Genomic DNA, 15170 nt, shown 5'->3' with positions numbered 1-15170 from the left:
GACACACGAAAGGCTGGTGCACGTGACACTGTGAGGCCCCCAGCGAGGCTGGCAGAAGGGAGGATGGGTCATTTAAGATCCTGAAATCTGGCGAGAATTTGGACTTGCTGCAGCACTCCAGGCACCTCCCCAAACAGGAATGAGGCCCCTGGGTTTTTTTTTTTTTTTTTTTGGCGGCACAGGATCTTAGTTCTCTGACCAGGGACTATATCAAGGGCTGTGGTAGTGAAAGCTCTGAGTGCTAACCACTGGACTACCAGGGAACTCCCAACCCCTGTTTTTAATGTTAATAATTATTAATTTATTATTAATAATTCCCTCATACTGTTAATAATACCTTTGGCAGTTAACAAAGTACTCAAGACAATTAACTCAATTATTACTCACAAAAGCCTCATGAAGTAAGCATGATTTTACTAGTAAGGAAATAGAAGTTGAGAGGTGTGAGTAGGCTACTTAGAGTTATTAGATGCAGACCCCGGGCCCAAGCCTGGATTGCTCCTTACTCTTTCCTCTACACCAGGGGTCCTCAACCTCTGGGACCCAATGCTTGATGATCTGGAGTTGCTTTACTAATAATAAAAATAAAGGGCACAATAAATGGTGATGCAGTGGTAAAGAATCCACCTGCCAAGGCAGCAGATGCTAGAGACTCGGGTTCAAATCCTGGTGTGGAAGAGCCCCTGGAGTAGGAGGAAATGGCAACCCATTCCAGTATTCTTTGCCTGGAAAATTCCATAGACAGAGGAGCCTGTTGGGCTACAGTTCATGGGGTTGCAAAGAGTCAGACACAACTGAGTACACATGCACAATAAACATAATGCACTTGAGTCATCCTGAAACCACCCCACCCCAGCACCCCAGCCCCCATGGGAAAACTGTCTTCCACCAAACCAACCCCTGGTGTCAAAAAGGCTGAGGATCAACCACAGCACCACAATGCTGCCAGTTAAATTTGATTTCTGTAGTTTTTAAGAGGAATTGACATTAAAATTATATTAAACTTGGTTTCTGTAGTGGAGGTTTCAAGCTGAGGTAATACTATTAAAATAATATCCTTTTGAAAAATATTTATTGAGTATAAATAAATGTCCTATACATTAAATATCAAGAAATATTCATTATTGATTACCAGTCAGCTGTAATACTGAACAAACCACAGAATCAAAATATCCACCCATGGTACAGTAGTGATAATTCCATTCCAATACTGGACACAGTAATGATATACTCACAAGACAGAACAAAACTCACCTAAAAAGGCCATCACTATAACCAACCTGTAACACCACAAGAGAAAACGGTTTTGAATCATAATATGGACAGTCCCACCATTCTCATCTTTGCCATCGATTTATCAGGTCAGTTTGAGATTGTGGAGATATGCTGTCACAGAACTTAAAAGATTTCCATTTCCTTGGTTTTATTTCAAAATTATTATTATTAAGGAATTAAGATGGACATATCCAATGATAATTTTGTTAGTCTTTCATAAGAGAAAAGGAATAAAAATTTAGTATCAAGAAAGCCTCCTCCAAGCAATGAGTCTCTTATAGGAAAAAAAAAAAAAGCAAAATAATTAACTTTTCCTCCAAGGAAAGGAAAGAAACCTAAATCTGTTATGGCAAACTTGGAAAGATAAATATTCCCCAGTCCCAGAATACGCATTTATTTTACACGATATACTTGAATGATGAAAGTCTACGAAGCAGGGATCTGTGGCAATCCAAATTCATCCACCAGGACTCCATCCTGTGAAAAGAAAGAATTGTTCAGTGTCACTACTTTCCAACTGACTTAAAAAAAAAAAACTGATTTCAAACATTTAGTGGTCAAAATTCATTTCCAAGTGGTTAATCAATGAAAACAAAAATCTCACTGAGAAGATGAGAACAACCTTTTTTTCAAGAGAGGTAAAGTAGCAAGTGATAAACCAGGAAAAGAAATGAAAGGGATCAAAAGGGATGACTCTGCAGAGTAAGGGAAGAGAGAGAGAGAGAGAAACTTTAGAGTAAACCTTGAAAGGGGAGAGGGGGCTGCAAGTATCCAGGAGTTAAGGAGTGTCGAGTAAAGGCTGCGGAGTGAGCACTTGCCTCCAGATTCCCACTTTCACTCTGGTCCCTAAAGTGAACCAATACCTTTTGTAGCCTCACCAATCCTCGAAGGAGTGGTGCCCTAGGACAGGAGTCACTGCCATATCATACTTTTACTACAGACTTCTAGGCAGTGACTGGGCATCCCTGGTAGCTCAGACAGAATTGGCCTGCAATGCAGGAGACCCAGGTTTGACCCCAGGTCAGGAAGATCCTCTGGAGAAGGGAATGGCAACCCAACTCCAGTATTCTTGCCTGGAGAATCGCATGGACAGAGGAGTCTGGTGGGCCACAGTCCATGGGGTCGCGAAGAGTCAAACATGACTGAGCGACTAAGCATGCACCCACAGGCAGTGACTATCAATTCGGAAATCACAGCTCAACAGCACATTTAAATCAGAAATCTGTGATCTTCTAAACATGGAAATAACATACATGCTTCAGGAACCTGTTACCAGGGATTTAAAAAGATGAGCTATGGTAGTGTTAATAAAAATGATTTCAGGAATGCTAAGAAAAAACAACCTATGCACTGGCACCTTGAAGTGGTCAGAGTGGTATGGATGGCATGGGCAGAAGAAAAAGATTAAGACAACTCCAGGCTCAAGGAGGAACGGGGGGTAAAGTAGGGGAAGACTAACCACAGTCCAACATAGAAAACTGGGCTTTAAAGGATTCCCAAAATAATGACAGAGTCTTTCCTTGTTCTTAATACCTTTTAGATTCCCAGGCTGATGATTAAGCATAAAGTCTTTACCATTTTGCACAGAAAATATGAACAGAAAAAGCTTTCACCTTGTTCTTCGTGTCAGTGGGAACACCTTCTGGAATTGCGGGCGCAGCTGCTGCTTCATCCAAATAAGAACTGTCTTCATCAGCCAGAAGCTCATCGCCCAGTGCATCCAACTCTAAGTTAAAACAGTCAACATTTCAAAAAAATGTAAGCAAAAAAATTGGAGGCTAGGGATGACTTCCCTGGTGGCCCAGTGGTTAAGAATTCGTCTGCCAATGCAGAGGACGCGGGTTTGATCCCTGGTCTCAGAACTAAGAGTCCACACGCCACAGGGCAACCAAGCCAATGCGCCACAACCACTGAGCCCACGTGGCCAGCAATGAGAAGCCCCCACAAGGAGAAGCCCGTGCACCACAACCAGAGTAGCTCCTGTTCACTACAATGAGAAAGCCTGCGCTCAGCAATAAAGAGCCTGTGCACTGCAATGAAGACCCAGTGCAGCCAAAAATAAATTTCTTTAATTAAAAAAATAAATAATTTAAGAAAAAGAAAAAAAGAAAATTGGCAGTTAATGGTAAGAAAGTCAGCCAAATTATTTGAAATAAGATGAAAATTTATAAACAAAGAAGGGATTATTAATTTCTATTTTCAAAATAAAAGATGGCTATTTCAAGGAAGCTAGGGTGGTAAAAAAGTCCATGAAAAACAAAAATAAAACAACTATTTTCCACAGGTTTATAAGGCCCTAATATTCATGAGAAGACTGTATAGTTATTAGTAGGCCAATTCAAATTAGAAAATCCTGACAATAACAAATGTAAAAAATTCTTTTCCATTTACTGATGAACTTGAAAACAGCCAGTGAGAGAAGGCATGAGATTGTTGTAAAGGGAGTGACCACGCCATGAGATCAGGCTTTAAAACTAAGTCTATGACAAAGTCGGAAGTGACCAGGGGAATAGCAACAGCAGGCAGAAACTCATCAGAGGAAACCCAAGATGAGAAATAAGGAAACAGAAATAAACAGGATCGGGGGAGAGAAGGGGCAGGGGAGGTCTAGTCAAAACAAGAACACGGAGATTGGTAGTAATGGGACAGGGCAATCATCCAACAGAAAACCCAGTTACTCATGCTAGAAACTGACAAACATCTTTGACATCTCCCTCTATCTCCACATCCAATCAATCATTAGGTCCTGTCCATTCAACCTTCTAAAATTTCTTCAGTATGTCCACCTCTCCCTGTCTTTGCTGCCACCGCCTTAGTCTCAGGCACCATTATGTCGTAAATGGACTACAGCAACAGTTTCTAAACAACCCTCCATGAGGCCACTTCTTAACAACCCCTTCCATTTCATCTTGCTAACCTCTGCTAATCCTTTGGGTCCTATGCCTATCCCTGACTCCCAACTAGGTTGGATTCCTCTATGTTCCTATGGTACCCCATACTACTACTTTCCGTCAGTCTGTGCTCTTATAACTCATGCAGTTTCTTACTAGAAACTAGAAGAGAAGGTTCAGGAGTGCAGGGATGGTGTTTGTTTTCTTCAACGCTGAATCCCTAGCATCTAACACAGGGCCTGGCATATAGTAACTGGTGCACACTAAGTATCAGTATCTGCCAACTACTGTTTCTTGATCGGCTTTACTGTTCGGAGGAAGAGGACTCAAGCAGGAAAATGAAGAGAAAAAAATCAAAAGGAAAATGGCAGGGAATGACAGTGTTTGGTTACCAAGCACCAGGTCAGTGGAGGCCTTTGCCCGGATGTTCCTTCAGAGCTTGTCCACCTCAGAGTTGGTGAGGTATGCCAGTCTGATGTGGCTGCCACCCAAGCTCTGTGCCCAGAGCTTGTACCACAGACGAACTTCCAGGGAACCCTCACAGAAATTTTCTCTAATGCTTGGGGAAAAAAATCCCTGACAGTTGTTCCTTTCAGATGCTAGGCTACATATACGTTGCTTTTCCTATAACTTACCTGCTTCGAGGTCATCTTCATCTAATTCTGGGGTGCCATAACTACGACTCAGTGCTTCTTGGATTTCATTTGCATCTTCCATCATATCCTCTAGCTGGTCTTGTAGATCCTACAAAAATATAGATGACAGGATTTTTATTCAATTCTTACCATTTTTCTCTACCCCGTCTCTATTCTCTCCCCTGAATCTTAGAAACAAGACATGGACCACATAATCTTCCCCTATTCTTGGTGGTAAAAATGTAAACTTGAAAAATAAAGAACAGAATTACTAACCTTGCATTTGAATTTAAGATGCTTCGTGGAAAATCAAACTGCTATTGTAAGAAGAGATGCCCATCTCTCTCTTTACAGAAAGTTTGCTTGAAACAGGAAATCAAGCAACATCTACATTATCAAAAATCTTCAAGTTAAAAGAAAAGAAGGTAACTGAGACAAGCAAATTATGCTTCTCGAGTCAGCCAAAAACTGACTGCAGTGTGGAGGGTAAGGAAGCAGTAGCAGAAACAACTGGATAGTGCAACAAGTTGTGCTGGGCCCACCCTACGTGGCGAAACAGAAGTGGGCCAGGATAGGCTTGATATCTGAGACAAGGATGGTGAGAAAAATGGACTGAGGGCATAAATCATCTGGGAATAATCTGTCTGTACTTAACTAGGAAACTACTAAAGGGCCGCTTCTAAGTCACTCAGTAGTGTCCGATTCTGTGCAACCCCATGGACTGCAGCCTTCCAGGCTCCTCCGTCCCTGGGATTCTCCAGGCAAGAACACTGGAGTGGGTTGCCATTTCCTTCTCCAATGCATGAAAATGAAAAGTGAAAGTGAAGTCACTCAGTCGTGTCCGACCCTCAGCGACCCCATGGACTGCAGCCTTCCAGGCTCCTCCGTCCATGGGATTTTCCAGGCAAGAGTACTGGAGTGGGGTGCCATTGCCTTCTCCAACTAAAGGGCCACAAAGAATGTAAAACCCATTTGAGAAGTGGTCCAACGTAATAAAGGGCAATTAGTACAATGGTAAGAAGAGCAGACTGTGGTTAAACATAACCAAGCTAAAGTTTTACTCAATATTCAAAAGTTTTATTTAATATTCAATAAAAAGTAATGTCTCTTAGGCTTAATTTGCTCATCTATAAAATAAGGTTATTAATAGTCATTCTTCATAGGTAATGATTTATTGTAATAACATATGTCATAATATGTGTCAAACACTAAACACTTCATATTATATATTGTCTCTTATGTTTAGGATGTGCAGAACAATCTTTTCATATGCTGAAAATTCCACACAGAGGGGAATGACTCTGGCAGAGGTTCTAAATCAACATTGCTTATTCTTCAGAATTTCCAGAGCAATGCGAAACATTTTTAAAACTCCTTCTTCACCCCCAAATTAGAGGTTTGTTTTTCCATATAAGGGATAGAAAATAAAAGGGAGGAAAATACTTTTTTAAAAAGAAAATGCTTTCTGTTTCCAAGTACCAAACTACCACATTGCATGTATTTTAACAGTCTGCTACACAGAGAAGCACTGGCTGAAACAATAATTAAGAGGGTGAAAATAACACAACTAATCAAGTTGAACTTATTTTAGACTTTTACATATCAAGATAAGTCACCCAAAATTTCAGAGTGATCTGAAATTTTTTTATATCTAATAGGATCTTATAATCCAATTAGAAAGAGTAGGATTTCTAGCAAGACTCCAGGATAGGCACAGGAAAAAAATCATCACGAAGAATTAGCAGGTTCAATTCTGCAAAAACAAAAGCAATACAAAACAAATACAAGCACTAGACTGGACCACAGAAATTGGGAAATAAAAAAGAAATAGGAGAACACACATGTAGAGGCAAAGTTTTAAAATGAGCACTGCTGCTGCTGCTGCTAAGTCACGTTAGTCATGTCCGACTCTGTGCGACCCCATAGACAGCAGCCCACCAGGCTCCTCCATCCCTGGGATTCTCCAGGCAAGAATACTGGAGTGGGTTGCCATTTCCTTCTCCAAAATGAGCACTAAAAAACAATAAAAATGCTTTTCAAGTGAAATATTTTAGGAAAACAAACGGGATTCAAACTATCCAGCCCAGTCAAAAACACACACCCATACACATCAAAAAAGTTACCAAAGAAACGGGCTCTCCACCTATTATGCAAGCAAGTCTATTAGGACAGGGGTCCCCAACCCTCAGGCTACAGACTAGTACTGGTCCATGGCCTGTTAGGAACTGGGCCTCACAGTAGGTGAGCTGTGAGTAAGCGACGTTTCATCTGTATTTTTAGTTGTTCCCCATCACTCACTTTATTGCCTGAGCTCCACCTCCTGTCAGATCAGTGGCAGCAGCATTAGATTCTCATAGGAGCATGAACCCTACTGTGAACCGTGCATGCAAGGGATCTAGGTTGCACGCTCCTTATGACAATCTAATGCCTGATGATCTGAGGTAGAGCTAAGGTGGCGATGCTAGGGCTGGCGAGTGGCTTCAAATACAGAGTATCATTAGCAGAGAAGTTTGACTGCACAGAGACCATAATAAATCAATTGCTTGCAGACTCATATCAAAACCCCCAGATGGGACCATCTAGTTGCAGAAAACAAGCTCAGGGCTCCCATGGATTCTGCATTATGGTGAGCTGTATAATTATTTCATCATAAATCACAATGTAATAATAATAGAAATAAAGTGCACAATAAATGTCATGTGCTTGTATCATCCTGAAACCACTGCCCACCATCCAGTCCGTGGAAAAACTGTCTTCCACAAAACCAGTCCCTGGTGCCAAAAAGGTTGGGGACTGCTGTATTAGGGGATAGGAGAAGGAAAATCAGGTGGTGAAACAGCCAGACAACCACAAGTGAAAGACGAAGAAACATAGAGAAAACCAGAAATACCAAAATTTCTGTTTTGTTCATTAAACAGCACTAATTAAAACACAAGGAACCCTGAAAGTAGAAAATAAAATTCAGTTCATTGTGTTTGATTATCAAATAATATGATACAAATAAGGCAAGCATACTCAGAACATTTTTCTCAGTGAATCTCTATCACTAAGCCTGAATTCTTGGAAGCAGAAACTAGTGGCGGATTAGAGAGGGTCCCAGCAGTATAAGGAGGGGTGCTGGAAAACAGCAAGATGGGAAGAACACCTTCACTTACTGAAGACTGGAACTATCAGGGAACACCGTGCAGAATCAGTAAGATGCTGGAGACACACTAAGAACTCAACTAACAAACCCTGATTAAATGGGGCAGAACCGCTTTATGGCACTGAATAGCCTCTCCTTCATTTGTTCACCAATCATTAAATAAACTGAAGGCCAGGTACTGTTTGGGGCACTTGGGAATAGTGAACAAAACTGAGTCCCTGCCCTCTTAGAAAGAGACATTCTACTTAGTGTTTAGGGAGAAAGACCACTATTGTATGTGCAGAGACGCCTTCTCCTCTGACCATCACCACTCCCTCTGCTAATCCTGTCTGCCAAATGGGCTGCTCAACTGACAGAGTTAAGAGATGCCAAGCTCCTAGGGCTGACCACCCCAGCTAAAACATGATCTCAAAAAAGAAATGCTAATTTTAGGGACATTATTAAAAACCTGAAGAGATGGTGGGGGAGGTGATCAAGAGGCGCAAGCTACTATGTATAAAATAAATAAGCTATCAGGATATACTGCACAACACAGGGAACACAGTCAATATTTTACAATAACTATAAATGAAATATAACCTTAAAAAAGAAGACGACTAAGTTCTGGGGATCTAAAGTACAGCTATATTTAATAATACTTGAAAGTTGCTAGGAGAGTAAACCTTAAATAGTCTCATCACAAAAGTAATAGTAATTATGTGAGGTGATTTTACAGTGGTAACCATTTTACTATATATTTCAAATCACCCCACTGTACACATTCAACTTACACTATATTCTATAGCAAGTGTATCTCAATAAAACTTGGGGTGGGGGTGGGCAGAGAATCTAGAGAGAATTACTAGAAAAGGGAACCAATTCTATACCAGGAATCATGCTAAACACTTTATATATATTATCAATATATATATATTGTCCCAAGTGTTACTTGGGGACAATCCTGGGAGATGAGCAGCAACATCACTACTTTATAATTGAGGCAACAAGACTAAAAATCATTAAATGAGTTAGTAGTAAAAGGAAACTGGGCGTTTATTCACTGGGTGTTTATTATGTGCCAGTCATTGTGCATTTAGATACACCAGCTCATTTATTTCACCCTCATAATGACTAGAGAATCCTGTGGACAGAGGAGCCTGGTGGGCTACTGTCCATAGGGTCGCATAGAGTCGGACACGAGTGAAGAGACTTAGCATGCATGCATACATTGGAGAAGGGAATGGCAACCCACTCCAGTATTCTTGGCTGGAGAATCCCAGGGACGGAGGACCCTGGTGGGCTGCCACCTATGGGGTCGCACAGAGTTGGACATGACTGAAGTGACCTAGCAGCAGCAGCATTAATAACTGCATGTGGTATTAGGATCCTTAGGTTAAGTGAGGACCTCTGATGCTCTTTCGCAAAGTTACTCCATTAGTAAACGGGAGGCCCAAGATTCCGTCCCTCTCCTGGGCTCTTCCCATCACATACACATTCACTTGGATGCTTTGAGAAACCAGTGTACATTCTTACAGAAACCAGCACACATCTCACCTCAATCTGGTCAATTTTCACTTGCTTGTATGCTTTCTTCATTTCCTTTACTCCCAATTTCATAGCATCAACCTAAAAAAAGGAAAGAGAACATACCATTTCTTAAGAAGCCATGATGGTTAAACTGTCTTTTAAAAACTATAGGAAAAAGAGCACAGGAGTACAAAAATAAAATGAAACCATGGGAAAAAGTGCTTTGGGAGTACCGTGGTCTTGGTGTCCTTCAATGACTGGATGGTGTAGTTGGCTTGCTCCATATTAAATGACTGTTGGGCGAGATTGTCCCGCTGTTGCTCGTACCTTTTCAGAGTCAAATGAAAATGGTAATGTGAAGCAGATAGAACTCTTAAGGAAGAAAGTATCTTTAATGCTAGATAAAAGAACCTTCTTAAAGACAACAACAAACCTTAACAAACATACAGAAAAAATGAGAAAAACAACTTAATCCATCTTAAACAAATATCATTTGACGTTCCTCCAATTTTCTTCCTTGGAATGTACTGTAACTGTAACAGTTTTCCACTTAACATTATCACTGCTGTTTTCTACATTGCTAAGAAGTCTTAATATATGTTTTTATGTTTTAGATTATTTTCAATGCTAAATTCTCAGAAGTAGAATTCTTAGGGGGAAGGAGCAAGACTACATTTAAGGTTCTTCATATATAAGGTGAAACTTTTTCCAGTAGACTGAACTGTTTGAGGACTGGTATTTTATTAATCTTGTATCCATAAATAGGTAATTTATCTAAAATTAATATATTGTTTGGCACTCCAACTATTTTTTTTAATGAAGTTTTACATCAACTGATAATACTGTCTCGAAGACTTACCTCACAATAATCTTTATACAGTCTTTGAAAACCATCTAACCATTCAACCAGAAGAAAAATGGTCAATGATGTAGGCAAATGGTGGTGGAATACTATCACACCATTAAAAAAATATGTTTCCAAAAACACAAAAATACTTGTGCTACAACACTAAGTAGAAAAGGATAACTGATATAATACATACCATTTTTTTTCTTCTAAAGGATTATATGCACATATGCCATATATGCACAAGCAGAGAAAGAAATTGTAAGAAATTAGGGTTTTACAGGTGGTTACTTCTGGCAATAGGAATCTTGGTGAATTTTCTCTTCTACTCATGTTTATGTACTTGCCAAATTTCCACAATGAACATGTATTCTTTTATTAAAAAAAAAAAATAGCTACTTAAAAATTGCAATGCTGGACTTCCCTGGTGGCCCAGTGGATAAGAATCCACCTGCCAATGCAGGGGACTTGGGTTTAAACTCTGATCCAGGAAGATCCCACATGCTGTGGAGCAGATAAGCCCATGCATCACAAGTACTGAGCCACTCTCTAGAACCTGTGAGCTGAAACTACTGAGTCTTCATGCCTAGAGCCTGTGCTCCACAACAAGAGAAGCCACTGCAATGAGAAGCCCACGCGCTGCACAGAAAATAAGCCCCCACTCTCCGCAACTAGAGAGAAAGCCCACACAAAGTAACAAAAGACCTTTCTGGTGTTTCTCTTATTATTTATTTTTTTAATAAAAATTTTTAAATTAAAAAATTGCGATGCTACCAATTTAGGAGGTAACAGTTTTACTACACACTCTCATTGCTCTAGGCATCATAATTTTCTAACTCTGTCTAATCTGAAAGGAGTAAGATGGTATCTGATGTTTTATACCAAGTCATTTTGTAAACAAGAATAGAGATACCAACAATCTTTCTGCTCTTTATCAGCTGATTCCACCTGACCCCTGCACTCCTGCAGAAGGTCTCATCAACTGGAGAGCCCACAAGGTTAAGAACCAAAGATAATGCTGGATTTCTGCTCAAACACTGGGACACAGTCACCTAAAACAAATTAAGGACTGCTAAATCTTCTGAAGGGAGGGAACAAATATTTAAGTTTCCCAATTTTAAAGGCAAACAAATGAAATTTTAAAAGGCACATTCTAATTACATAAATGGGAGAGTCAAACTCTACAGATCTAGGAAGTCTATACAGAAGTCACTAGACATACATGGCTACTTAAATTGTTAAAATTAAATAAAACTGGACCTTAAGTTCCTTAGTCATACTAGCCACATTTCAAGTGCTCAATAGGCACACGTGGCTAACTGCTATTGTACTGACGAGCACAGACAGAAAACATCTCCTATCACAGCAAAAAGTTCTATTTAAATGGACAGTGGTGCAACAGATGTTGCTGAACATGCAGGGGGAGAAATTCTAGTTAACTGTGTAAATGAAATTTGCAGTTAACTGAAGAATGCTTATAAAGTGGTGCATACGTGCTAAGTTGCTTCAGCTGTGTCCAACTCTTTGCGACCTTATGGACTATAGCCTGCCAGGCTCCTCTGTACCTGGGATCCTCCAGACAAGGATACCGCAGTGAGTTGCTGTGCCCTCCTCCAGGGGATCTTCCCAACCCAGGGATCGAACCCCCATCTCTTATGTCTACCTCTCTGGCAGGTGGGTCCTTTACTATCGTGCCACTTGGGAAGCCCTTATAAAACCGTATGAAAATCTAAAGGAATGGAAGACCATTTCCCTTTTGGTTAAACCTGTTAGAGGAAAGGAGATTATACTTATGTAACTTACATCCGCTTTTGCTTTAAAACCCGCAAGGCTTTCTGCTTGACCATATTCTAGGAAAAAAATAGATTTTAATGAAAGGAAGTAGAAAATATACAAATGGTAAAAGAAACCTCCCATATCCTCAAACTCACATACCTACTTCCTCTCATCTTCAAAGCAATAGACATGGTGGCTCCCGGATGGTTTACCTCCCAAGCGGGCTCTAAGCTCCAGCCCATCTCAGTCTTTTCATCACACATCTCAGTACATTTCCTTTTCCAGGGCATATTATTTCTACTCCAAGAGGGCCAGTTTTGTATATTCAGGTGCCTTAGAGAGATTCCAAATTTGGAGAGTCTGCTCTCCACTCAAACTCACCATGCCCAATCTCTTCAACCTGCTATCACCTTGGAAATGACTAACAACGGCCCCACCAGTCTCTCAGTTCTCTAGGCTGAACACTGTTACACCAACCTTACCTTTCCTCTCTGTTGTCTCCTCATGCACTGTCATCGTGTTAGATTTTCAGAACTCACTTTCAAATTGATTCCTCTCATGTCATTCTCATGACTACCACCACGGTTTAGGCTTTCATCTCCTCAAGTCTAGGTGGGCTGTCCTGCCTCTGGTCACTCTTCACTCCATGCCATCCAACTATGATGGCAGAGAAAATCCTCTGGTCACTTCGCTTTCTATACTGTTTCATAAATCACTTTGTCTCCTCCAATGAAGACAGAAAAGCAGGTATTATTACTTCACAGATGATAATAATACCTAACATTTACTGACTCCTTCTATGTACTAGACATAGTGCTATGAATTACCTTGACATAGGTCACATGAATTACCTTGTTTAATCTCATGCTATAAAGTAGATATTATCATTTCACAGATTGGAAAACTGAGGTTCAGTGATGCTAAGTAACTTGCTCTCACTTAAATGCCTAATAAGTTAGAGATGGGGTGGGAGGAAAAAGGCAGCTCAAATCCATGCACATACATACACCACTCTATGTTTCTTCCTAACAGAAGAGGAAAGTAAGGAATTACGTGACTTTATAAAGGTCACAGCTAGTAGGTAGTGATGGTATTAACAGAACACTAGTACTTTTCCCCAACATTCTATTCCTTAACCAGTCTATTATATTTACCTAACCTGACCAGCCAAGCAACTCATTAGTCTGAGCAGGCCCAGCCTGTCCTGTCCAGATTGCCACCTTCTCAGTAGAATATGCTAATTCCCAGATACATGTTTCTGGATGTGTGGTCAACATCTCTCCACCAGGTCAAGGCCCAGTTTTCCTCTCATATCCCGCTGCAAACTCTCCTCCCTGAAGGACACATCACATAAGTTTTCGCTTTACCAGACTGTGAGCATCTCTTCTATATTTCTCACCAGCGCTTACCACAGGCCCTACTTCCACAGGTACTCAAATCAAGGTGTCACAACTTCTGCAGGAGCTGTCTACCTTACCTTTGCAGGTCCCTCCCTCATCTTCTTGATCTGATCCTTATACTTCACTAGTTCAGCATCCAGCCGAGAAATCTTCTTGTCAATGGATTCTGCTCTGCTGTCCACCTTCAGCGGAAAAACATCAAAGGCAGTGGAAGTTATTGCAATACATTGACATGAAAAGTGGTAGGAGAGGAATGAATAGAGGAAGAAAGGAAAAACAAAGAGCATATGGTGAAGGTTGAAAACAGCAATTCCTAATTGTGGGGAGGCGGGATTCTCCGAAATCCTCGGGGGCGGGGTTTAAACTGTATTCCACCCCCCTAGATTCTAATATTCCAGGGGCGTCTTCAAGTGTTTGAGCAGAAAAAGAATTCGAGAATCACTCGACTGAGTCGAAATTTCCCAAGAATTGGAGACTAGGCCAGCAGAGGGCTCAATCAGAAAGTGTGTGAAAAGAGTTACTGCCCAATGGACCTCGGCTAGGGCTGTAGAGCTAACGCCATTCACTTGGATAGAAGGTGGTGGCCTAATGACAGGGGCTAGAGTTCTGAATTTTGTGTAACAGATCCAGGATTGGGTTACAGATATACTGAGCTAGGATATCAAGCCGAGATTCCTGACGTCGGAGAAGGATGAGGGACGGAAGAGGAGGGAGGAGTAGGGCTGGATGAGGTGGTAAGGGTGTCTAGGCCGAGTGGACGCGGCACTGGGCACCAGAGGGGGTGGGGCGCAAGTAGGGTTAAACAATGATGGGTTAGGGGTCCCTGGCTTGTGGCGTCAGCAATGACTTGGGTAACAGGAACGAAAGTAGGGTGGAGAGAGCTAAGCTGTAATGGGCCCGGGAACCAGGAGTCGACGCCGAAGTCGGGGGTGGACGGGTTAAGGGTTGTCAGGGTTCCTGAGCCTAGTTAGCAAGTCTAAGTGCCCACCGTGCCAATGCAGTCAGTCAAGCTGGGCGGCGGAGCCTTGGGTTTCGCTTTCCCGAAGAATCGGTTCATCTTGGGCGGCCGCTAAAAAAACCTAAACACTGGAGCAAAACCAGAAACGGAAGCAGAGTCACCTCCCTCTCCGACTTGACTTCCGGCCCCCCATGCGCAAGCGCAATGTGCCTATTGGCGTTTCCCGATCCTTTTTCCGGATTTTCAGCCTGATCTTCCGGGGAAGGGGAGCTCCGGGAAGTTGGAGATGAGGGACAGAGAGTCAGCAGGGGGCGTGGCTCCGGTGGCGGGCGTGGGCGTGGCCCCAGATAAGCCAGGCGGGGCCTCGGCTGAGTGGGTGGGGTAGGGGGCGGCTTCAGAGGAATAGAGCCCGGCTGCAGCGGGGCTGCTCCGAGGGGCGGAGCCGGTACGCCCGGGAGGGGCGGGGAAGTAGCCGAACTGGGGTGGAGGGCCCCACGCTAGCTACCATCGCTGGGCGGGCGACAGGCGCGGGTCTGGCGGAGCGCGGGGGCGCGCGAAGACCGCGAGGCGACCGGGAGCGGCTGGGTCCCCGGCGGCGCGCGCCTCGGCCGGGCCGGGAGCCGCGCCAGTCGGTGCCCCCAGCCGAGCGAGGTCCGCCTCCCTCCCAGAAATCAGCCGTCCGGAGCGTGACCAGGGGGCATGCCGGATCCACCAGAGGCGCCGCCGCCTGCGCTCGC

General features: G+C 42.5%; 1 protein-coding gene across 1 annotated transcript; it reads right to left on the bottom strand.

Moving 5' to 3' along the window:
• Window positions 1-1108: 1108 nt before the first annotated feature.
• Window positions 1109-14590, bottom strand: CHMP5 (charged multivesicular body protein 5). Its single transcript, XM_068974214.1, has 8 exons — window positions 14464-14590; window positions 13553-13657; window positions 12103-12149; window positions 9686-9779; window positions 9480-9551; window positions 4802-4910; window positions 2889-3001; window positions 1109-1752 (listed from the first exon to the last, which is right to left on the bottom strand). The coding sequence occupies exons 1-8, from the start codon at window positions 14530-14532 to the stop codon at window positions 1702-1704; spliced, it is 660 nt and encodes a 219-aa protein (XP_068830315.1). The 5' UTR covers window positions 14533-14590; the 3' UTR covers window positions 1109-1701.
• Window positions 14591-15170: the final 580 nt, after the last annotated feature.

The sequence above is a fragment of the Capricornis sumatraensis genome, chromosome 6 (assembly GCF_032405125.1).
Source record: "Capricornis sumatraensis isolate serow.1 chromosome 6, serow.2, whole genome shotgun sequence".
Taxonomy (NCBI): Eukaryota; Metazoa; Chordata; class Mammalia; order Artiodactyla; family Bovidae; genus Capricornis; species Capricornis sumatraensis.
Note: the sequence above shows the minus strand (reverse complement) of the source record. Positions and strands in the feature narration are given on the sequence as shown.

Excerpts from the sequence above, each read along its gene's own strand:
- CHMP5 (XM_068974214.1), bottom strand. The coding sequence starts at position 14,532 with ATGAACCGATTCTTCGGGAAAGCGAAACCCAAGGCTCCGCCGCCCAGC. Across the intron at positions 9,552-9,685 it reads TGAAGGACACCAAGACCACG|GTTGATGCTATGAAATTGGG; the intron begins GTACTCCCAAAG and ends TCCTTTTTTTAG. Across the intron at positions 3,002-4,801 it reads TGAAGATGACCTCGAAGCAG|AGTTGGATGCACTGGGCGAT; the intron begins GTAAGTTATAGG and ends GTTTTAACTTAG.